At 37.5% G+C, this 26,577-nt stretch overlaps 1 protein-coding gene and 1 pseudogene across 3 annotated transcripts in view; one reads left to right on the forward strand and one right to left on the reverse strand.

Annotated features, from left to right (window-relative positions):
• SPRED1 (sprouty related EVH1 domain containing 1) overlaps positions 1-26,577 on the reverse strand; it is a gene marked incomplete at its 5' end in the record, with an annotated part of 129,530 nt that overhangs the window by 22,131 nt on the left and 80,822 nt on the right. For both annotated transcript variants that reach the window (XM_081090536.1, XM_081090535.1), the window contains 3 exons: positions 10,255-10,410; positions 17,271-17,320; positions 20,371-20,539. In XM_081090536.1, the coding sequence (XP_080946662.1) occupies positions 10,255-10,410; positions 17,271-17,320; positions 20,371-20,539 (375 nt within the window). The remainder of the gene's footprint in view (positions 1-10,254; positions 10,411-17,270; positions 17,321-20,370; positions 20,540-26,577) is intronic.
• On the forward strand, positions 23,386-23,988 carry LOC308527611 (small ribosomal subunit protein uS5-like; annotated as a pseudogene). Its single transcript has one exon. The product of its transcript is annotated as a small ribosomal subunit protein uS5-like (transcript).

The following is a 26,577-nucleotide window of genomic DNA, read 5'->3' on the forward strand; positions in this document are numbered from 1 at the left end:
GAAATACTGAGTTGCTTTTCAGAGACAGCAGACCAAAACCACGAATCTTCAGCCAAAGCATGTGCAGAGGAGAGAACTGTGACCTCCAGCTGCACCCAGAGCCGAGTCTTGCATACCTCCCCCAACCAAAGGACGAGGACATAGTAGTACCTTGAACACTGGAACCCTTTCAGAAGCAGAGGGTCCACTGCCTGGGAAGATCCTGTGTTGATGTCCTTTACCATAAATAGCCAAGCTCCAAGGTCCTCCAATTATAACTCGCCAGCACGTTCACATACCTGTTCCCCCTATACCAGTGATGGCGAACCTATGACACGCGTGTCAGAGGTGACACGCGAACTCATTTTTTTTGGTTGATTTTTCTTTGTTAAATGGCATTTAAATATATAAAATAAATATCAAAAATATAAATCTTTGTTTTACTATGGTTGCAAATATCAAAAACTTTCTATAGGTGACACGGCACCAGAGTTAAGTTAGGGTTTTTCAAAATGCTGACACACCGAGCTCAAAAGGTTCGCCATCACTGCCCTATACTCATAAAATCCTGCTCCAAACCCTGGACTGGGGAGTTCAGGCTTTTGAGCATTAGCTTCTTCTTCTCCTGGGTGGCACCATTCACAATAGCCACTGCTATTCTTGGTGTTTAGTGTCTGCCTCTGCTAGTGTCCTGTAACACGAGGCTGAAATATAGATTAATAAGCCTGATATTTTGATAGTCATGACTGATTACAAACTGGTAAGGCCAAAAGAACCCAGCCTATAGAGAAAAAGAATGAAACAGATGTGTAATGAGAATCAGAGATAAACGATCATGTGGGGTATTTGTAGGTAGAGAGAGGAGAGGGAGTAGGGAAAGTAAGAAGCTACCTAATGCCTTTCAGATCTCAAAAAACCTGAAAGGCATTAGCTGTATTTACTCTTAAAAATAAATTCTGAGAAATGCCATTCTGTGTCATTAATATAAAGTCTCATTTTCTTAATCTAGTTTGAATGGATCTGTCACTTGCAACCAAATAATCCTAAATTAATCTAGTTCCCAATAATGAATGATAAGACTAGGAGTAAGCTGAGTCAAAACATCGTTTGTTTCCAAGGTGACGCTATTCGCATTTGTTCTTTCAGCAGATGTTGCCTGGATGCTTACTCTATTTCAGAAACTTCTACGTTTGTGAACATCAGTGAACAAAGAAAAAAGCACAAATATGAGACAAATACATAAATTCAGGACATGAAAAGTGTTAGGAAGAAAAATAAAGCAGAGTAAGAATATAGCTCTGGGGGGGCTGCTGTTTAGAGTGCTCGGGGAAGGGTCACAAAAGAGGGGACTTGAAGTGAGAAGCCAGCTCTGTGCAGAGGTGGAGGGAGAGTGTTGGAAATACAGGGAAGAGAAAATGCAAAGCCCGAGGCATGGATAACCTTAAATACAGAAAACACAGAAAATCACGGTACTTAGATGAGAAGCCAGGAACAAAATCACCTACCGTACCTTTATAAAAACTTTGAATATTATTCTAAATGGTACTGTACACTTTTCTAAAGCTCTGAGCAGGACAGCAATGTGATCTTATTTATATCTTTAAAGGGTCACCTTGCTACTGTGTGGAGAATAGATTATGGGGGTAGGTAGGAAGGATATTTAAGTGGAAGTAGGTAAGAAATGATAAAGGTCTGAACAAGAAATATGGCACAGCTTATAGAATTGCTGACTGATTGGATATACAGTGTGTGAAAAAAGAGAGGATAAGTGAGGAAGGGTTCAAGTTTATGCCCTAAGCCAGTGGTTCTCAACCTTCTGGCCCTTTAAATACAGTTCCTCATGCTGTGACCCCAACCATAAAATTATTTTTGTCGCTACTTCCTAACTGTAATGTTGCTACTGTTATGAATCGTAATGTAAATATCTGATATGCAGGATGGTCTTAGGCGACCCCTGTGAAAGGGTCGTTCGACCGCCAAAGGGGTCGCGACCCACAGGTTGAGAACCGCTGCCCTAAGCACATGTATAAATGATATACCATTTACTGAGATGACAAAAACTGGTATTACAACTAGTCAGGGTAGAGGGAAACCAAGAGATATCATAATTGAAGGTCCCAATTTTGTGGGGACCAGGGAGGTCGTCTGGATATGTGCTTCTATCATGGTATTTGCCCAGGTCCCTACAATATGTGTCCTGACTATCTGGCATGACTTGAGAATGTCTGTTTCTTGCAACCTTAAATAACCTTGTGTCCAACTTGAATATTTCAAACTATACTGATATGCTATTGTATGGCTGTATTGAGAGTTACTACATGATTTTTTATTTTATTTTCAACCCCCTGCCCTATTCAAGTCTTTGGGATTAAAAACAAAACAAAATACAAAAGTTAAAATTTAAGCTCATCCAAGAATGCTAGGGCCCACAATCCTGATTGATGAAGTCTAAATTCCATTCACTTCTGTCTCCTTCATAATACATCTATAATTCTACCTGAACTTCTCTTCAGCCTTGAAGGATGAAGTGATGCTGCATCTTTCTGTTAATTCCTCTACCTATGTCCTTGACAATCTCTTTTGTGCCTTTGTTCTATGTTATTCTCTCTGCCCTGAACCTTTACCTTCTTTCCTTATTCCTTCAAATTATAAGCGCATTCATCCTTGGCCCTGCACCCCTCTATCTACTCTCTCAAGGAAGACTTTATAGTCAAACTATTTAAAAGAACTAATAATAATAATAATAATAATAATAATAATAATGTGCTGTCTCTTTCCTTTCCTGTCATGAATGCCTCCTAATCCCACTAAAACTGTGCTAAGATTCCACTTACCTTTATAAAGATTATTTCAAAGTTTACTGGACCATTTAATTGTAAGATATTAACTACTCCATCACTTCCTTTCAACTCTCCTTCCTAAGCTTCTGAGACATTACCCTTTCCTAGTTCTCCTATCTGTGTGCCTATTTTTCTTTATTTCACTGTCCTTAATATTTAGTTACCCCAGTGTTCTAAGATTTTTTTTCTTCTTGAAATTTTTAATTGAATTTTAGAGAGTGGAAGGGAGGGGGAGGGGGGGAGAGAGAGAAATCAATTGCCTCCAATATACGCCTTGACCATGGATCAAACCCTCAGCCTAATGGGGAATCAAATCCACCACTTTTTGGTGCATGGGACAATGCTCCAACCAACTTAGCCATCCAGTCAGGGCAGTGTTCTAATTTTGAACACCATTCGTACAAAGTAATTCTAACTGCTCTCATAATTTTAATTTCCATCTTTGAATAATGATTCCCAAGTTTTTATCTTCAGTCTTTAGCTCTCCTTGAGCCTCAGGATCTACAAATAATATTTGAAAAGACACTGGTGGAGAAATTTCTAAATCTATTCAAAGATATAAAGGCACAGATTCAAAACGAAAACAAAAAGATTGACAGCAATAAACAACAAATAATCCTAGATGAAAATATGGTAATAAAGGACTGAAGAGCATAAAAAAAATCATAAATAGGTAGATAAATCTAAATAAATATTGACTGTTTAAAATAATATTTTTTAGTTTTATGTGTGTATATATATATATATATATAGAGAGAGAGAGAGAGAGAGAGAGAGAGAGGGAGAGAGGGGGAGAGAGAGAGACGGGAAGAGAGCAATAAAGAGAATGAGAAGAGTTAAAATTTGTGACACCATGAACAGTAAATGAGAGAGACTAAGGTATTATAGGATCCCTGCATTGTGCAGAAAAAACAAACCCAAACAAAAAATACAATTAAAGGTAAAGTCTAAGGAATCAACAAAATATATGGTAACTTTGCATGGGCCTCTAGTTAGTTAATAAGGGGATAAAATCAAGTAGTTAAATATACTTGAATAAGCAAAGTGAGGACAAAAGGGAGGAAATACACAGAAATTCAATGGGGCAAGTAGAAAACAAATAAGATGGTGGATTTGTACTTAAACATATCAGTAATTGCAGTAAAAGTAAATGGATAAAAATCTCAAGGACACCCTGAGAAAAAGCAAACCCAACTATATATGGTTTAAAAGGGACATCTTATATAAAGACTAGAGGCCTGATGCACGAAATTTATGCAAGGGCCTTGGGCCCAGCCCCCACCCGCTGTGGCTTTGTCTGGAAAGAAGGACGTCTGGAGGACATCCAGTCTAATTAGCATATTATGCTTTTATTATATAGAGAAATGTTCCAAGTAAAAGAATGGAAAATACGTTATTTTGTGCTAACCAAAAGAAAACTGACATAGCCTAATGCTAATATCAGACAAAGTAGACTTTCAGGCAGAAGAATTATCGGAGATAAAGAAGGATATCTCACAAAGACAAAAGAATCAATTCAACAAAAAGGTCTAACAATTGTAAAATTACATGCAATGTATAACTGTTTCAAAATATATAGTTGATAGAATTAAAGATGATTCTATGCTCACATTGGAAATTTCTCAACATACCTTGAATAGTTACTGACAAGCTTATTTTTTAAACTTATAAGAATATTAGAGGCCTGGTGCACAAAAATTTGTGCACTCGGTGGGGTCCCTCAGCCCGGCCTGTGTTGTCTCACAGTCTGGGACCCCTCGGGGATGTCCACCTGCTGGCAGTCAGACATCCCTCTGGCAGCCTAGGAGCCCTTGGGGGATGTCCACTTGCCAGCAGGGAGCAGGCCTAAGCTGCAGTCGGACATCCTTAGCGCTGCTGAGGAGGCAGGAGAGGCTCCCACCACCACCGCTGTACTGGCAGCCATCAGCCTGTCTGTGGCTGAGCAGAGCTACCCCTGTGGGAGTGCACTGACCACCAGGGGGCAGCTCCTGCATTGAGCGTCTGCCCCCTGGTGGTCAGTGTGTGTCATAGTGACCAGTCATTCCCTGTCATTCTGCTGTTAGGGTCAATTTGCATATTTACCCTTTTATTATATAGGATAGAGGCCTGGTGCACGGATGGGGGCCAGCTGGTTTGCCCTGAAGGGTGTCCCGGATCAGGGTGGGGGTCCTGCTGGGGTGCCTGGCCAGCCTGGATGAGGGGCTGAGGGCCATTTTCAGGCTTGCCACACCCCCTTCAGGGTGGTGGGGTCCCCACTGGGGTGCCTGGCCAGTCTGGGTGAGGGGCTGAGGGCCATTTTCAGGCTGGCCAAGCCCTGCCCCCCCCCCCCCCCCCCGGCAACGGAAGCTCCCAGCCTCTCCTTTTTTTCTTCTTTTTTCTTTTTTATTCTGGTATATATTTACCTTCTATAATTGAAACTTTGTAGCCTGGGTGGGCGGGAGGGAGGGAGGGAAGCTTGGCTTCTTCCATCGCCAGGGGCAACCCACTCCTGCTCGCTACAGCTCCGTGGCCATGGCTGGCTGAAAGCAGGTATCTGGGGTTTATTTATCTTCTATAATTGAAACTTTGTTGCTTTGAGTGGAGCTCAGAGCCACTGTGGCAAGCGGGAAGCTTGGCTTCCTCCATCATTGGGGCAACCAAGCCTCCTGCTTGCTCCAGCTCCATGGCTGCCGCCCACCATCTTGGTTGGGTTAATTTGCATATAGTCACTTTGATTGGCTAGTGGGTGTGGCTTAAGGCATAGCAAAGGTATGGTCAATTTGCATGTTTGTCTTTTATTAGTGCAGATATAACATAATTTCAAATATTTGTTCAATAACAAACCTGATCTAATATATATAAAAGACACTGCATATAACTAAGAATACACATTCTTTTCAAGTGCACACAGCACTTGGCCATATGTTGAGCCATTAACCCTTTGAGTGCCAACCAATATCCTAGGAACTATGCTAAAATTGCCAAGGCATTTTTGCTGATTTTACAGCAGTTTAGGAAAAAAATTATGAATCTCAAGTAAATGAAATTACATATTCAAAAACTTAAAGAAACCTTTACTACATTGACATATTTAGCAATATCATCATCACTAATAAAAGCAGACCTAGAACTAGACGCCATTTTGAAGCTTTGATAGCGCTCTGGCACTTTTGGCGAAAGACAGGAGGAGCGCGATCACGCTCCCCGGCACTCTAGGGGTTAAACGACAACAACAAAAATCTTAAAGGACAAAGTTAGAGGACATTAACTCCCAGATCCCAGAATCATTATAAAGCTGTAGTATTTTAAAAATCTGGTATTGGTATAAAAATAGACAAGGAGGCAAAGGGAACAGAATAGAGGTTAGAAACAGATCCACACACATACAGTCACATGACAAAGCTGACACTGCAATGCAGTAGTTTACAGAAAACAGAGACTTTTCACTAGATCAAGCATGTCAAACTTGTGGCCCACAATGAATATTTTTGCGGCCCAGCCAATATAACGGTCAGTAAGAAATGTTTTAATAAAAATTTTTTAACTTAATTTTTACAATATCCTGTTATGCATAATTATTAATAGCGAACTACAACGTTCACTAATGACTGATCACTATAGTCATGTTGCATTCACTTCCCTACAAGCGTTACGTGCAGGTGCATCATTTCTCTCCGTTAATACTAGCAGTGACTATTTTAGCAGCCAATTGCTATGTCATTAGTCTTGTACTGACTTGTTTGGTGTGTGCAACAGGAAATATTTCGCTTCTGGAGAACTACAACAAAAAAATAGGCTTATTTGCATTATGCTTATTAATTTGTGCAGCTATTTAGTGTCTGGTAGTTAATGATCAAGAAAAAATATTAATTTTTATTAAAATGTTCTATTATTTTGTTAATTACTACTCATTTATTTCAGCCCTTGGTATTCAGCATGTCTCCATCGAAATAAACCTATGTTTATATGAAAATTGAAGCTTTTGGTATTTTTGCAGCCCACATAAACTTAAACCTTATTTATTTGGCCCATGTTAGCCTTTGAGTTTGACATGGTTGCAATGAATGGTGCTGGATCAACTGACTACCCAGGCAGGAGTAAAAGTCTCACACAATTTCTAAAAAATCAAATGAAAGGAAAAAAATAGAGCTTCTAAAAGATAACATAAAATAGCTTCATGATTTGGTGAGAGTACTCAACAATTTCTTAAACAGGACATAAAAAACACTAACCATAGAAGAAAAGATTGCTAAGTTGCTTTTATTAAAATTAAGAATTTTTATTCAGCAAAAGAAATTAAGAGAGTGAAAAGGCAAACCATAGGGTAGGAGTAGATATAGCAACAATAAATATATCCAACAAAAACAAACTTATTTCTAAAATAAAATAATGCCTTAAATCAATAAGAGAAAGACAAGCCAACTCAATAAGATGTGTAAAACACTTGGACACTTCACAAAACAATTTCTAAATGGTCAAGAGGCATATGATAAAAGTTGCACAATATCAGTATTAATAAGGAAAATAGAAATTAAAATCATCTGTATATATAAAACCCTAATATGCAAATAGACCAAATGGCAGAACAACAGATCGCAATGATGTGTGCTGACCACCAGAGGGCGTGTGTGGAATGTGGTGGGCGTCAGCCATGGCGGGATGGTGGAGCAGGTGAGCGGAGGCGCCAGACCAAGGTGGGGAACCGGTCACTGTCATCGGGGCGAGCTTCTGGTGGTTACTGAAAATTCTTTACTCCTGTGCGCTGTGGTCCTGCCTGGTGATTGCTGCTGGCGCCAGCCCTGCTCGCACCCACTGCCAATACCAGAACCACTGCTCGCACCCGCTGCTGGCGCCTGGTGCCAGCCCTGATTGCTCAGTGCCATCAGCGGGTGTGAGCAACAGCTGCCGGCCCCAACTGCTTCTCTGGGCTTCTCCACCTCGCCCTGATCCTGAGGGGTGATCGGGGCCGGCAGTCACCTCTCACACCTGCTGCTGCACCAAAGCCACCACTCGCACCCACTGCTGGTTCCCACCCTGCTTGCACCCGGCGCCGCACCCAATTGCTCAGCACCATCAGTGGGTGCGAGCAGAGGCTGCCAGGCCCAATCACCCTGATGCTTCTCCACCTTGCCCTGCTCCTGAGGGGCGATCGGGGCAGCAGCTGCTGTTCGCACCCGCTGATGGCGCCAGCCCTATTCATACCCGCTGCTGGCACCAGCCCCATTCGCTCTGCGCCATCAGCAGGTGCAAGTGGGGCCAGCACCATCAGCGCATGGGAGCAGTGGCGGAGGGAGCAGAGCTGCCAGCAGAGGGGACCGAGGACTCAGGGCCATGGCGGGAGGGACCAGGAGGGGGTATGGAGGATGGGCCGAGACCCACCCCTGTGCCCATTGCAGCCTCACAGCCCACAGTTCCTTTCAAGGTGCACGAATTCGTGCACTGGACCCCTAGTAATAAAACATTACTTTACTTTCACCAAGTGACCAAATCAGGGCAATAACAAGTGTTCAGGAATGTAAACTAATATTAACATCTGGGAACTTTTTTGTTTTTGAGTAAAACTAACACTCCACAAACCTATGTTTATTGTGGTTTCTTGTGCCTTCTGGCACATGACTGTGTACCCAGGTCTGCGAAGCAACAAGAGAAAATCCAAGGTGTTTCATAGAACATAAAAATACAACAATTTGGCCCTTGTCCTATCTGCCCCTTTTTTACCCTCCATGTTGTGCATCTTTTGTTTATGTTGTTCCCTGAAATGAACTAAATGTTCATGCTTTGCCAAAATTCACATGAAACTCTAACCCCCCAAGGTGAGGTATTTGGAAATAGGATCATTGGGAAATATAAGGTTATGAAGGGTGTGGTCCTGGTCCTAGGAGATTAATGCCCTTATAAGAAAAGACACCAGTCTGCTTGCTGACTTTAATGCTCTCCCTTTCTGCCCGGTGAAGACACAGGAAGCAGCAGCTATCTGTAATCCAGGAAGAGAGCCCTCATTAGGAATCAACCATGCTGGCTGGCACCCTAATCTTGGGACTTCCAGCCTTCAGAACTCAAGATATTTCTGTTAAGATACCTAGTGTGTGGTATTTTGTTATGACAGAATGAGTTAATACACTCACTCTAAAACACGCATCCTCCCATTCCTGTGTCCTTTTCCCCAATCCTTATTGCCAGCCCCACCCTTGTAATTTGTAAATGGTTAACTGTTCCCATCCTTTAGGCATACCAGGAAAAATTACTCACTTTCTTTCTTTATATTTTTTATTGATTTCAGAGAGGAAGGGAGAGGGAGAGAGAGATAGAAACATCAATGATGAGAGAGAATCATTGATTGGCTGCCTCCTGCACACCCCCTACTCAGGGGTCGAGCCCACAACCCAGGCATGTGCTCTTGAGTAGAATCAAACCCGAGACCCTCCAGTCTGCAGGCCGACGCTCTATCCACTGAGCCAAACCAGCCAGGGCAATTACTCATTTTTCACAGTAAGTTCAATGTCTATCCTGTGCACACTGCAACACCATGAGCATGTATATAATACCCCACTAGAAACCCTTAGAAAAGACACCAAAGGAAAAAAAAGGTTTATTTTCCTTTTTATCCCTCAACTCTAAAGCACGGAGTCTTTCATACGGTATAAAACAATTAGTTAAACTAAATGCTTTATCATGTTGTTCATTTGATTTGTCTCACTATCTATACAGTGTATGCAAATTTCTTCCCTAATAAATTGCATGCCTGAAGCCCTCAGGTCAAATGAGAACCATTTAATAAGAATCAATTGACTGGTGTACTCGGTGGTTAGAGAGTTAGACCATGCACTGATGCATCGTGGGTTCAATCCCTGGTTAAGGGCAGGTATACCTGTGTTGCAGTTTTGATCCCCGGTCCCAGTACGGGTGTGTGCAGGAGGAAACCAATCGATGCCTCCCTCCCTCCCTCCCCCCCCTCCCTTCCTCCTTCCCTCCCTCTCAATCTCTCTAAAAAGCAATGGAAAAAAATATTCTCTGGTGAGGATTAACAACAACAAAATCAGCTGGTATTTAGGCACAGATAGCCATTATATCACTGAACACGAATAGATATTATAGGTAACACCAATCAAGAAGAGCAGATACTTTAAAACAACTTTGATTTTGTAGACACATAGTGGGTATGAATTAAATTACTCAAGTTCACATAGTATAAAAGAACTGTACTAATACAATTATCCTTTGTCACTGAAGATTTTAAAGTCAAACTTATGGCTCAATTATTAAATCTGTAAAGAACTTTATGCCTATATATTTATTATCTAATTCTGGATTTGATTCATTATAAAGCACCTTCTCCTGGGTTTCTATTGTTGCTTGTTTATTTTGCCTGGTGAAGAGCAGATGGCCTTAACCCTTGTCTAACACACCCAACTTCTATACATATGAATAACATACTGGAAAATATTTATCTTCTCACCTGACTGGCTTGGCTTTGCAAGTAGACTCTTCTGGCATTTAGATCTTCAAAGGGAGAAGGTCTTGAGCTTCTATAAGGCTCACTGGTAACAACGGTCTCTTGCTGGAAAAGATGATCTTTCACTCGAGAACTGGGAATATTCTCTTCAGCAGTTGCCTAATGGGAACAATCCCCAACTCATTAGTTGCCAGAATATAAAAACAACAATAAAAAATTAGATACTTTCACTCTAACAAGTATTTAGCAGATCAATAAGAATGTATCACTACCACACTTCAATAGCAATTCCCAAAACTCAAATGTACATGATTAGGGAGCCATGTCAAAATAATAATTAAAAAAATCAACTTTATGAAAAACTTACAGAACGTAACTTAGGAAGCATTAGAAGGTTAACCGTTCCATGTGAGAGAGATATTTAATTATAATGAGCTTTCAATTACAATTAAAGTGCTCTTTTGCACCTTAAAAAGAAAGGTATGTACCAAGAACTGTGCTACACAGCTATTATTACATCTTTCTAGAATTCTGAATGCAAGTTATGTTTAATCTCTATGCATATATTGATTCCATTTTATTTTAGAGTCCACATAGTACCTTTTTTACTTCATAATTTATCATAAATCTCTTCCCATGTCAATATATAAATATATACAAGTGCTTTGAAATGGTTACAAAGAAGTTTAGTAGTTTATATATTATATATTCCATAGGCAATATATACATATGAGCATTGGATTGTTTCCAATATTTTGTTACATACATAGCAATGCGCACCTCCTTATAAATACATCTTGGTGGACTGGTAGTATTATTTCATTAGGATTAATTCCTATAAATAATATTACCGACTAAAGGATATGCATATATTCCAATTATATTACAAAGAGAATCGATCAGTAGTATATGAAAGAAGAACCATTTCCTCACATCTCTGCTCACACTGGGCATTATCATTTACCAATCTTTTCCAATACCATTAAGAAAAACATTTTTAGTGTTATTTTCCAAAAGGATTATCTGTACCATTTTCATAAGTAAAATTAGTAATTACCAAAACACTTTCTTAATTTTTGTACAAATGAGTAAAATGTGTTCAGGTTTAGTCAAGTTTGAATTTTTTTTTTTTAATGGATTATAACCCTTTAAAAAAAACTACTACGGGAACATGGACATAATCTTAAATTAGGTGGTGGGAAGTGCCAAAAATCTTCCACAAGACTAGAAAATGTAATACATCATATGCACAAGGACTGTACATACAGTTGCATGATCTTCAGCATTTAAAAATGAAGTCAGATCATGTGGGTTCAAATTTTATGATTTATGCTACCAAAAGCACATTCAATGCTTTCAGTATTGTGCTGGCATCGACTCATCTGTATTATCTATAGAGAAACCCTTGCCAACTTTAATGTTTTACTCTCAGAGGCTGGTATAATAATTATTCTCGTATGGTTGCTAAGAGATTGTTTAGCTTTTTCTTTTTCCAAGACTACTATGGCAATTTTGTGTGTAGAGGCAAAAGGATGCCAGGTAAAACGATAAAACAATTTGGGCTGTAGCTCTCTACTAGATCACAAGGCTAGATGACAGCTGTGAAGTAAATAAAAACAAAATTTGGTTCTCTCCACCTTTGCTCTTCTTCCTGTAGTAATCCTGACACAGAGAAAACTTAAGTGTTGTTCTGCAAGCCTTTTTGAATGTATGTTTCCTAATAAATAACCAATTAAGTATGAGAAAGTAAATATCACAGTCTATTTATTGCTCAAAAACTTCCTTTTTGTATATCACAAATCACAGGTTTCAAAAGGTGTGGCTGAGTCATATCCAACGATAGATGTTTTTAATGATTATACTATGTGTTTACTTTAGAATGATCAAAAAATTTTAAATGTTATTTGATAAAGAAATTTTATATTTCAGCGCTGCATATGCTGAAAATGCAACCAAAGTTATTTTTGGCATTTAAAATTGTATACTCAAATTATGCAAACTTAGCATAGAAAATGGAAAAAATGATTAACAATTCCATGAACTTAACAAAACCACTATGAACATTTTAGAGTAGCATCCAGTAGAAATTCATTTCAGACCTGATTATAATTGCCTCCCATTCATTCATTAGATTTCTTAAGTTACATTTGATTAAAGATAAGAATAAACCTTGAGTTTTAAATTTTGCATTTGTCTATGAGCTTTGTCTGAAAACATTAACAGCATTTATAGTATATTGTTTAAGCAACCTGAATACGGTAATCAGTGATGAAACAATATGAAAGGAATATGAGAAATGTACCAATATATAATGCCCAGCAAAAACAGAAAAGGAAAACAAGTCCTCCACCCTAAATTAATAAACAGAAAAACTAAACTACCTTCCTAATGTAACTTTAGTTTGACTTAAAAATTGTATTAGATTTTCAGAGATTGTTTATTGTCTCCAAATCTGAGTAAATAGGCAGTAGTTACATAGTTCCTGATAACTATATAAATCTTTATACAATCCTCTAAATGACAAATCTATTTCTAGAATCTAATTCAAACATCACATTCAGAAATACCAACAAAAATTAATGTAAAAGGCTGTGGAAAATAAAGTAAATGTTGAATGGAATGTGAATGGTTAAATAATTAGTAGTACTGTTACATGATATAAGGGCTAAAATTCAAAGACTGTGAAGCCAGATCATGTGGGTTCAAATTTTATGATTTATGCTACTTGAATTCCAACCACCACCATCCCCAATACAAACAAAAATCCTAACAAAAACACAATCGAAATGGAAAAGATTGATCCTGATAGTGCTCTTTAAAAAAGTATGTATTTAAACACAGCATGCAAGAATTGCTGAACTGGTTCGGTTCTGGATAGAGCATTGGCCTGCGGTCTCAAGGGTCCCGGGTTATATTCCGGTCAAGGGCATGTACCCTGGTTGCGGGCACATCCCAGTGGGGGGCGTGCAGGAGGCAGCTGATCAATCTCTCATCGATGTTTGTAACTCTCTATCCCTCTCCCTTCTTCTCTGTAAAAAATCAATAAAATATATTTTTAAAAAAATAAATAAAAACAGCATGCAAGAATTTAAAAAAGGCCTAGCGAACTAAATAAACCTATCTATTAACTTAGTTTTCAGATATAGAGCCTTATTAAAATGTTACCAACGTTGAAAATTAGTATACGAACAATTTGTATCATCCTAGCCTATAACAAAATAACTTTAAACAATATAAATCACAAACCTTTTAATCATTTTGGCTCAGAAATGACATTACCCAATTATAAAGAAGGATAAGTTAGTCAAATACCTCTCAGTAGCAGAAAGAAAAGATAGGACAACTTTTCATTTCATATCAATTAGGTATCATCTTTCTACTTGCCAAACACATGAAATCTGAGATCTCTTCCTCTTACTACCTCAAGTCTGATCTAAATATAACAACTATTACCTCCTTTAGGCTTAAAAACTTAGATAATGAGTTACTCTTTTAAAACCATTTTAGTTGCTTTTGCAAATAATGACCAATAAAGTAAACCTGACATAACCACTACCATAAATCAGTCAATTTGTACTAAAAATAATTTCAAAATGTTTATGCTGGGCCCCATAGGTGAGTTATGAAACAAGATGTACTTTACCCTAATAAAGTAGTTAAAAAGCCAATTTCGCCCCACCAGTGTGACTCAGTGGTTGAGCGCTGACCTATGAGCCAGGTTCGATTCCTAGTCAAGGCACATGCCTACATTGCAGACTCGATTTCCAGTAGGGGGTATGCAGGAGGCAGCCGATCACTGATTCTCGCTGCCTTTTCCCTTAGAATGTCAAATAAAAAATGATGACAGCAAACACAACAATAGCCGTCCAGTGTAAATAAACCAAAATTACACCTATATTTCTGGCACATCAGCAAAAAATAATACATTTTTTGGTGCGCTGCAAAATTTTAGTAATTAGCTTATGTGTGCAATGAAATGAAAAAAGATTAAGAATTGCTGAGTTAAATGAATACTTTATACTTCCAACATCTTATTCCAAAATAAGAATGGCATGCAAAAACTTTGGCATATCATGAAATAATAAGGTAAAGTTATGAGTCTTCCTTGGTAGTTTTAATTCTGGATGTTGATTCTTCTTAAAATTGTTCAAATAGGAAGTCTTGAAAAACTTACCTCACATATTTACTAGCCTCTGAGTATTTCTCCTCTGCTTTTTTGTATGTGTGTTATATGTCACTGAGTTGGCTCCAACTCCTGGCGATTCTATGAATGAGTGAATAATATCTAAATCTTTTTTTAATGTGTGTTATATCTTTGAGTTGGCTCAACTTCTGGCAACCCTATGAATGAATGATGCCTACATTTTTTGCCCACCTTTTTAAGCTGAACTTTAACCAAATTTACTTTCATCATAGGGAGCAATTCAGAATATATTTCCCTATTTCTAGTCCCATATTTTGATAGAAACAAGAACAAAATGGAACCTTGAAAATTTATTTATTTTGCATTTTATTTCTTGTTTCTTATACCCAATTAAATCCAACTTACTGTATTTTTTAAAATAATAATTAACCATCAATAAAATAAACAGATTCAAATATTTAAACACATAAACTCTTTATGTACAATAGGAGAACTAGTAATTAAGATACTTCTAATATAAACAAATTACATAAAACAAACCATTGAAAATTAAACTTGAAAACATATTTAGAACAAAAAACATTATGTAATTTAAGTGGAAAAAACAGATTACAGTATAATAATATAATACATGTATGTACAGATTTATGTCTAGAAAAAAACAACAACTCAAGAGAGTATTACGCTAAGCGAAATAAGCCAGTCAGAGAAAGATAAGTATCACATGATCTCACTCATATTTAATTAACAAAATAAACTGATGAATAAAATAGAAACAGAGACATAAAAGCATGGAACAGACTGATGAATTTCAGTGGGAAGGCAGAGGAGAGGAGCGATTAACAGAGGAACTTATCTGCATATATGCATAACCCAGGGACACAGACAATAGAGTGGATGAAGGCCTGGGAAGGGCGGGTACAGGCTGGAGGGGTTAAATGGTGAGGGGGAACCCCACAAACAAACAAAGAGGAGATCTGTAATACTTTCAATGATAAAGATAAATTTAAAAAAATTAAAAGCTTAAATATAGTATGGTGGTTATCATGGATGAGATGATAACAATTTATGATTGCAAATGTGCATAAAACAGTTTTCCATGTCTTTAGCTCACAACTATTTTTACAATGTAAAAAACCTGTTATTAGTACAAGGTAACCATACAAATTTGGGTTCATTCAGTATTATTCTAAAAATATTAAGTTACTGCAGAAAACTTAAAAAACACTGAGAAGTATTAATAAAAAAGCCATGTAGCTCTGAATCTCACAATCCAAAAGTAACTAACAGAAATATTTAACATTTTAGCTGTGTAATGATAACACCATAAAACTGTGTTTTATTACTTAATATAGTGCAAGTAAATTCATAAAATTTTAATAGTTGTATAAAAAATATATCTTAATAAATTCAACCATTCCTATTCTTTTAGATAACTTATTTTTATTATCAATCTTTTATATAGACACCCTCAAAAATCTGGGCATAAAAAATTTTTGCACATCTCTATTTCCTTAGTACAGATTATTGGAAATTGATGCACTGGATAAACAGGCATGTTTCTATATTAAAGGCTTTTTAATACAATTAACCAGCCCTAACCGGTTTGGCTCAGTGGATAGAGCACCGGCCTGGGGACTCAAGGGTCCCAGGTTCGATTCCGGCCAAGGGCATGTACCTTGGTTGCGGGCACATCCCCAGTGGGGAATGTGCAGGAGGCAGCTGATCGATGTTTCTCTCTCATCGATGTTTCTGAGTCTCTATCCCTCTCCCTTCCTCTCTGTTAAAAATCAATAAAATATATATTTTTAAAAAAATACAATTACCAAAATGCTTTCTAGAAAAAATCTAACAATCTACATTTTCTCCAACACAACATTAATCTGTCAATCTCATGGACAGACACAATATGGGATATATTATCAATTTTTAAACCTTTGGTCAGTAGGTTAACTAAAATGTGTTAACTTAAGCTACCTGCTGATTAACAGTGAGATAAAACAGAAGGGTGTCCATATGCTTATTAACAATTTGCAATGCCTTTTCAGTGAATTTTTTATATAAGTACCTTCCTAACTGGTGGGGTATCTGTGATAGTTAATTTTATGTCTCAACTTGTCTAACCTATGATGCCAAGCTCTTTGGTCAAACACCAGTCTAAATGTTGTTGTAAAGGTAATTTTCTCATGTGACTAACATTTAAATCAGTAGACTCTGAGGAAAGAAAACTACCCTCCATAGAGTTGGTGGGCCTCATTATAAAAACATTTTAAAAAAAGACTGAGGTCCACCAAAGAGGAAGGAAGTCTGTCTCAAAACTGCCTTTCCACTCAAGACCAAAACATCAATGAGTGACAGAACTTCCAGCATGTCTGCCTATCCTGTGGCTTTTGAACTTGATAATCACGTGGGCCAATTCGTTCAAAAGCAAACAAAAAACAATGTGTGTGTGTGTGTATCCAAACCAAAACAACATTCTCTCTATATATGTTATGTACATACATACATTTACACATACTATTGATTCTGCTTCTCTGTATTTCTTGACAAATACAGTGCCTTAGAAAGTTTCTTAAAAAGTTATGAGTTACTTATTTATTAAGGCTAGTTATTTCCTCTATTTCAGGGGTGGGGACCCTTTTTTCTGCCAAGTGCCATTTGGATATTGATGACATCATTCGCAGGCCATACAAAATTATCAACTTAAAAATTAGCCTGCTAAGTTTGGCCAAACATTTAATTAACTCACCCCCAATGCCTTGGCAGGGCCAGACCAAATGATTTCGAGGGCCTTATATGGCCCACGGGCCGGACGTTCCCCACCCCTGCTCTATATCCTTTATGTTTAAAAAAGTCTTTCAAGCCAACTACTTACTTGTAAGTCATCATCTGCTCCTTCAGGTTCATTTTTTAATGCTGGGCATCCTAAGAAAACAGGGAAAAGTTTAATTAAACTTTTTGTCTTAGATTTTAGTATTACTGACTAATTGATTATGTCATTATAATACTACAGGATACTGATCAGAGATCATTCTGGGCTGCCTGGCAACCAATCTGATGTTGGCCACTCATACGCGCCCCTTGATTAAAAGAACAGAGAATAAAGTGATTGTTTTCCTCTTCTGCAGGTAAATTCCCAATTACTTACAAAGAGATGTTTTTCTGTGTGTGAAAAGTGTACTATTTACAGCAAGCCCTGCTCCTGATTTCTCCAAAATACTCAAACACCTATTCATAAGTTCTTTGAGGTCCTGAGCATCTTTATTATTCAAAATCCTCCCCCTCCCATTCTCAAAAAAGGTCTCCCCTCCTAATTACTGACCTCCCAGCCTCTAAAGCAGTGGTTCTCAACCTTCCTAATGCCGCGGCCCTTTAATACAGTTCCTCATGTTGTGGTGACCCCCAACCATAACATTATTTTCGTTGCTACTTCATAACTGTAATTTTGCTACTGTTATGAATCGTAATGTAAATATCTGATATGCAGGATGTATTTTCATTGTTGCAAATTGAACATAATTAAAGCATAGTGATTAATCACAAAAGCAATATGTAATTATATATGTGTTTTCTGATGGTCTTAGGCGACCCCTGTGAAAGGGTCGTTCGGACCCCAAAGAGGTCGCGACCCACAGATTGAGAACCGCTGACCTAGGTAAACCATGTGCACCACACTCCTCTGGTGTTAGATAATGTCCATGTGTGATCTCCTCAATCTGTCTAAATACTCTGATCCAGGAAACAGTATTTAGTACCCAGAAGTAGGATTTTAGTTGCTATAGTAAAAATAAATGAGCCTTAATTCACTATTAATAGTCAATGGCCAATTGTTGCTATTGACCGTTACGCATCAATGTCTCTGTATACATTTTTATTATGTTCAAGAGAGCCTTTAGTTCTAACAAATTCATAAAGAGGGATTTCTCCTAGCAATGAATTCTGAGTTTATGCTACCCTTGAGACATAGCTAGCATGGAGATGAGAAATCTGTCCTTTGAAAAGGGTTGCAATAAGTTTTTCCTTATTATTATAGAAGGCTAATAAGTAAGAGAAATTTAATGAGACTGTTCAAAGTCTATATAGTAACTGGTAATAAGGTCAACCAGTATATTTAAAATAATGTTTACAAATAATAAGATCGACTAAATATAGTAGCAGTCTATTCTACCTGACTAGGAGTTTGTAAATTTCTCCTTATAAATTGCCTTTTTGAACATTAAACTCAATCTATTTGACCCTAGTGAAAGTGTGTTCTTATGGGGACATAAGTATAGGCTTCAAAGTAATTCAAAACTTAAACATAAATCATATAAATTTTAACAGCCATAGATAATGATTTTCTCTTTAAAGCACTGGTTCTTCAACACTAGCTAAATAGCAGAATCAACTGGGAAACTAACACTAGAGTACAGTACCAACCCAACAATGTCAGAAACGCCTGTTAGGTGAGGCATAAGGGCACCAGGCATTTTTTTAATTAAAGTTTATTGTAGTGGTTTGAGAACCACAACATCTGCTAGAGAATCTGAGGATGCATATTCATTTGTTTTTGTACATTCATAATATAATCATTCAGCTAGGATAACAATTCCTTATCACATTTGAAATGTCTAGGAACTTAAAAATAAATAAAAAATATATATATAATGCCTCAGCTCCACTCCCCAAATAGTTTGATTCAAGTGACCTGGAGTGAGAACTAGTCATTCTATTTCTCAAAAGCCTCCCAGGTAATTCTATTGTGCAGCCAACATCAAGAACACTGACATAAAAATAATTTACGGGCTCTGATTATAAAAATAAAAAGACTGCTATCATTTCATAGAATTTCTTTCTTAACTGGAAATCAAACATTATTTGCTTAACAAACTCTTAATATTTAAAGTAGCTAAATAAATTATTTAACCACAGTTTCATGCACTATTAATACAGATTTGTACTAAGCATCTCCATGTTCTTGCCTATGGTCTGTTTCATAATTAGTTCATTTCTTCTAATCTTCAAAATATACAAATCACAATGTTATCTAATATTGATGCAGTTACTTTATACAGAAGCCATTCTATTATTAAAGATGATATTCCTTTATAATTAGAAAAACAAATCAAGTTTTGACTTGTTTGGGGGAAGAAATTAGTTTTAATGTGATTTCTTTGTTTAATTAAGCAGAGGCCAGTCTTACATGTATACACAGTCTCCCTCTTTTTAAAACCTGCAAGCTTGTGCAAGCTTTAGAGTTAATAATTTTAACAGACTGGAAAGATTACAAAGAAACAGATGGGGTTGTAATATTTGTCAATAATGAAATCAGGTAAAAAGAAAAGGGTTCTGCCCTAACCGGTTTGACTCAGTGGATAGAGCGTCGGCCTGCAGACTGAAGGGTCCCAGGCTCGATTCCGGCCAAGGGCATGTACCTTGGTTGTGGACACATCCCCAGTAGGGGTTATGCAGGAGGCAGCTGATTGATATTTTTCTCTCATCGATGTTTGTAACTCTCTATCCCTCTCCCTTCCTCTCTGTAAAAAATCAATGAAATATATTTTTTTAAAAGCATTTCTCTTTCAAAAAAAAAAAGAAAGAAAAGGGTTCTGACATAGAATAACTGGCGTATACCGATATTTGATTATTAGAAATTTTATCTTTATCATTACCAAAACAAGAATATGACTGATATAACATATACACAAGGATTTTAACAGTTGAAACTGAATGCTCCCCTCTTCCTCAACCTCTTATTTGAAATCATCTGAATTATCTGAAGGGAACTGTTGATGGGTTCTTCAAGGTAATAAATTTAATTGGCATATATTGTGATGTAACAAATTTGAAACAGACTAAGGAGCCCATTATTTTATCTACTTCACCTACAGTGAGCTTTCAAAGTCTGATCACATATCACAAAAGCTGACTTGCTTAAAGTAACCCTACTTTACTATAGATAACTGATGAACAAATTAATAGTCAAAAAAACTTACCTTGAGAAATATCCTCTATAGCTCTTCGAATACCTCTATCAAAAGCCCTAGCATCAGCAGGACTTTGAAAAGTAAGGCCAAATTTCTTGTCTTCAATCTTCCAGTGGTGAAATGTTGGAGTGACCTTATTGTAAATGAGGTCCTTTTTAAGCATACATTCCAAAACCACCTGTCAAAAGTTAAATGCCAAAAATTACTATACATGTCAAATGCATCTAATGTAACTCTTAAAAAAAAACTAACTGAAATAAGAAAAGAGCTATTATATTTTAGTGATTATTTCAACCCTATAGTAATACAGAGTTCTTGCTACTTAATCTACTTCACAAAGTTATTCACTATAGAAATTAAGATGGGGTTAAAGAGGATTTTAGGAAGATGGCAAAGAACCAGGAATCTGTCCTCCTACCTAAACAACAACTGCACTGGCAGAATCTGTCTGATAAAACTATGTTGGAAGTCTGGAGTCTGCTGAAAGTCTGCAACTTCCAGGGGAACGCATGGATGGTAAATTGTGGTTAATTTCTGGGAGTTGTGGGAGTAGTTCCTGGAGCAGCAAGTACACAAATCTTGGGAGCCAGGGTAGATAAGAAGAATCCTGTCCTACAGCTACCAGATATTTGTGCTCTTATCACTGACTGCTGCTTCTGATCACAGAGGTAAAGACAAAGAAGAGTGTAGCCACTGTTGTACCTTCCCTCACTGCTGCAAGTCATTTCTCATCAGAATGAAGTGACTTCCAGGGTATTTAAAGGGCTAGCACCCTATTTTAGCTACCATTTTTTTACTTTTTCCCATTTTGAGAGCCAGACATTAAATGCAAAAACAACAACATATTTGGGGGAAATTAGAAAGTGACTATGCATACCCAGGGAAAGGCTCAGAAAAGACATAAGAAGACATTAAGTTCATCTTATTCTGATCCTTGGCACAGAGAAAAATAATAATAATAATGTAGTAACAAAAACAGCAAACCATAGGGAAATGAGACAATCTGATTTCCAGAGTTACCACATTATTAGATTCAAATGCCCAGTGTTCAATCAGAATAATCCCAATGCATACAAAGAAACAGTACGGTAAGGCTAGCTAAACAAAATAAGGGGGGTGGGGCATGGGGTGGGTGGGTTTAATAGAAACTGGTCCTGAAAACGATCCGATAGCAGATCTACTAAACAAAGGCTTTTTAAAAACTGTCTTAAAAAGTACAAATTGGCAATTACAAAATAGTCACAGGGATGTGAAGTACAGCATAGGGAATATAGTCAATATTGTAACAACTAAATATGGCATCAGGTGGGTACTAAACTTATGGGGGGGTTCAATTCATAAGTTATATTAGTGTCTAACCACTAAGTTGTACAACTGAAACTAATACAATACTGAATGTCAGCTTTAAATATTTAAAAAAATTTTAACTGTCTTAAAGATGCTCAAAGAACGAAATGAAGATATTGAGAAAAATCAAGAAATGTTGTATGAACAGAATAGAAGTATAAATAAAGACCAAAAAAAAAATAAAAATAAAAAACCTAAAAAGAAACCAAAAAGAAATTCTGGAGCTGAAAAGTACAATAACTACAGTGAAAAACTTACTAGGTGAAAGAAGCAGAGAAAAATATTTGTAGAAACTATGGTTGAAAACTCCCCAAATTTGATAAAAAGACATGAATATAAATATGCAATAAGCTAAACACATTTCAAATGAGATGAACTCAAAGGCATTCACACAGAGAATCCTGAAGGCAGAAAGATAAGTGAATTATTACATAAAAGGATCCTAAATAAGGATACCAAATGACTTCTCTTTAGAAACTTTGGAGACCAAAAGATAATGGACAGCATAGAGCGTCACAGCCTGTGGACTGAAGGATCCCAGGTTCGATTCTGGTCAAAGGCACATGCCGGGGGTTGTGGGCTACCCGCAGGGGGCACGCAGGAGGCAGCCGATCAATGATTCTGTCTCATCACTGATGTTTCTATCTCTCTCCCTCTCCCTTCCTCTCTGAAATCAGTAAAAATATATTGGGCAGCATAACACATTTGAAGTGCTAAATGGAAAAAAAAACTTGTCAATCAAGAAGTCTATAGCTGCTTAAACTGAAATTCAAAAGAGAAGGAAAATAAATAAAAGATCAGAGACTGCTGCAACTAGATCTGCCCTGCAAAATAAAAACATGGTCAAGGAACTCTGACAAGGTGAGATGACAGTGACAACAACTTGAAGCTACATAAAGAAAGACCTCAAAAAGATAAAAACGTGGGCAAAAGAAAAAAAGCAGTTAATCTACTGGCATAATCAGCCATCATTCTTTGTACATAATTTTAAAAATATACTCCCTAAAACATTTTGCATCATTCAACTTATACATAATCTCAAAGCCTCCATATCCAAAGTATAAAAATTTCTCATCTAAGTCACACAATATATTAGAAAGTTGTTTTGCTTCTGACTTTAAGTAGCATTAAAAAATAAGCACTCTTGCCCTGACTGATGTGCTCAAAGGTTAGAGCATCGGCTTGCACACCAAAGGGTCACAGGTTCAATTCTTGGCCCAGGTCGGGGTGCATGTAGGAGGCAACCAATCACTCACTGTGTCTCACTCACATCCATGTTTCTCTCTTTCTTTCCCTCCCTCCCTTCCTCCCTCCCTCCACTCTCTAAAAATCAATGGAAAAAATATCTTCAGTAAGAATTAACAAACAAACAAACAAATTTACTCTCATCACATTAAGGATAAAGATAACTGTTCACCTCAAATTAATAAAAGACATTAAAGTTGTATTTTTAAAAGGAAGGTAGAGATTCTTTTCCAAGGAAATGCCAAATGGTGGATGACACCGGTGCTGCACGAGGGCCTGGAGGACTGGAGCCCTGGAACAGCAGGTTGCAGCTACTTCCGTGGAGGATTAGGAGGATTTGGCAGCGGTACCCCGGGCCGAGGCCACAGAGCTGGTGGAGACAAGGCCTAGGACAAGGAGTAGATCCCCGTCACCAAGCTGGGCTGTCTGATCATGGATATGATGATCAAGCCCCTGGAGGAGATCTATCTATTCTCCTTGCCAATCAAGGAATCTGAGATCACTGACTTTCTTGGGGGCATCCCTCAAGGATGAGTTCTTGAAGATTATGCCCATGCAAAAGCAGACATGTGCTGGGGGCCAGAGGACCAGGTTCAAGGCATTTGTCGCCTTTGGGGACTACAACGGACATGCTGGTCTGGGTGTTAAGGATTCAAAGGAAGTAGCCACTGCCATCCGTGGAGCCATTATCCTGGCCAAGCTCTTCATTGTCCCTGCGCAGCAGGCTACTGGGGAAACAAGCTCGGCGGCAAACCCCACACAGTTCCTTGCAAGGTGACTGGCCACTGTGGCTCTACTGGTACACCTCATCCCTGCCCTCAGGGCTACTGGCATTGTCTCGGCCTCTGTGCCAAAGAAGTTGCTGATAATGGCTGGTATTGACGACTGCTATACCTTAGCTAGGAGCTGCACTGCCACCCTGGGCAACTTCGCCAAGGCCGCCTTTGATGCCATCTCTAAGACCTACAGCTATCTCACCCCAGATCTCTGGAAAGAGACCGTGTTCACCAAGTCTCCCTATCAGGAATTCACTGACCCTCTTGTAAAGACCCACACCAGAGTGTCTGTGCAGAGGGCCCAGGCTCCAGCTGTGGCCACCACATAATTATATACAAGAAAAATAAAGTGAATTAAGCCTGCTAGAAAAAAATAATAAAGAAAGACAGGTAGAATAATGCCTCAAAAGACTTTTACCCACCATGTGATTAATACTAAGTCTGCATTCCTGAAAAACAAAGTTTTAAGGGCTGCAAGGATTCTTAAAAATTAGTGAGTTCTGCTTGCCTCCCTCCTTCCATTGCCCCTAAACTATATCAGAAAAATGTGCTCTGACTTTACTCCACTGGAGTTTTCACTATATTAATTATGTATATTAAGATAACAGTAATATTGATAATAACAGGCATACAGAAAGCAGAGCTCAATGTTTACCATATTCATATTGGTTCATAATTAACAACCAAACTGTAGAAAACAGCAATTACATTTTTGGCAAGCAATTACAATTCACCAATACAACATCAGTAGGTGATTTATTTACTCTGCAGGAAAAATAGGTAATGAGATAAATTATTTCTAGCTAAACGAGAGCTATACCTATTAATTACCAATGTAGTAAACTAAAAGGGACTCTACAGAGCTGCAGTGGTTACAACTCTCCCAGAATACATGACCTACACTTACTTCTAGAGCTTCTTTATATGTATCTGGTACAAAATAAGTAATTCTAAAGTCTGTTAAGATTCTCCTAAAGGCAAATGCCACAGCCATTACAAATATAAGCTGAAAAACATTCTGTATATACAGTTGTTAAACTTGAAATGCATCTCTAAGTAATCCTAATTAATAGCTGAATATACCTCTTTCTAGAGTTAAAGAGTTCTGGAAGTATGTAAATGTCATCAGACCCCCATGTTTTAACTTTGAAAAACATTTGTAAATTAGAGAGTAAAAATAAAAAGGGGATCAGTGGCTCTGCCCTCATTTCTACCCAAAATATATTTTACATTAAATTAATATAAAGATAAGCACAGAGTAAATAGCAATTGTAAAGTGAATAAGACTGACACAAGAACAACTATGAAAGAATATGTTGCCCAAACAATAGGACACCAATAACCTTTAAGATCCATTAAGGATGTGGCTTGTAAACAAATAAGAATAAATCAAGGAGTTACATTTTAGAATCAGCATAATACTAGAACTTTTTGAACTTTTGCTCACTTACAAGTGTGTTGGGATTAGAAATGAAGTATTATTATTTATTAGAAACTAAAAAAATTAATGTATGGTGAAAAATTTTAAAGCTAGAAAAAAGCAACAACAGATTCAAAAGCACATTAATGTTTATGGCTGTATCAAAAAAAATTTTTTTTTCAGACTTTGACATACCAACAGACATGACCAGGTTTGAGTAGAATATAATTGCTACAAATAGACTGGCTGCAGGCAGCCTTAGGAAGTGACTATTACAGTGATGGCAAACCTATGACACGCATGTCAGAGGTGACACGCGAACTCATTTTCTGGGTTGATTTTTCTTTGTTAAATGGCATTTAAATATATAAAATAAATATCAAAAATACACATCTTTGTTTTACTATGGTTGCAAATACCAAAAAATTTCTATATGTGACACGGCACCAGAGTTAAGTTAGGGTTTTTCAAAATGCTGACACTCCAAGCTCAAAAGGTTCGCCCTCACTGGACTATTATAATGGAGGAGAAAAAATACAATTATGTAGGGGTATTTGGAAGAATAGCTTTGCATTTTAATACAGATCTGAACAGACCTAAATTGGGTAAGACATACCAGTTTAAATTATTTTCTAGCTAGATAAATACTTTTGGAACCATGAATATTTTAATGAGATCTTAAAGTCTTCCAATCAAGTACTGACAAAAGAACAACGTTTTTTCTTTCTTCTATTAAGGTTGAATAGATGTTAATTATGAAAAAACTACACATAACAGGTAAAGTCCAAAATTAAGAAAGTGAACCTATAATTAGCATAAACATATTAAAATCTGATACAGATGAGGGGAGAGAGGGAGAAGTGGTTCCCCTATAGTAGCGGTTTTCAACCTGTGGGTCGCGACCCCTTTGGGGGTTGAACGACCCTTTCACAGAGGTCGCCTAAGACCATCGGAAAACACATATATAATTACATACTGTTTTTGTGATTAATCACTATGCTTTAATTATGTTCAATTTGTAACAATGAAATTGGGGGTCACCACAACATGAGGAACTGTATTAAAGGGTCACAGCATTAGGAAGGTTGAGAACCACTGCCCTATAGTATCAGGCTAGGGCTTAAAAGAGAAAGGGGAAGAAAAAAGGTGGTTACTGAAAATGGATGTTTCCATGCGTGAAAAGTGTCCAAAGGAAAATGATTTAAAGTATGAATAATAGAAGGAGCAGGTATGGACACCGCCCCCTCTCCTACAAATGTCAGTACTGTGTAAAAGGAATCTGAAATAGTTGAATAGTAATTAATTAAGCTTGTGGGCTTTGCAGCTAAGATAAGATCAGCTGGGTCCCATCCTGTCTGAACCACTCATTATCCATCTGACCTTTGAGAATTAAATGAGGTAATACAGAGTACTCAAATATTTCCCAAC

This window comes from Myotis nattereri (assembly GCF_964212035.1).
Source record: "Myotis nattereri genome assembly, chromosome: 1".
NCBI classification, from domain to species: Eukaryota; Metazoa; Chordata; class Mammalia; order Chiroptera; family Vespertilionidae; genus Myotis; species Myotis nattereri.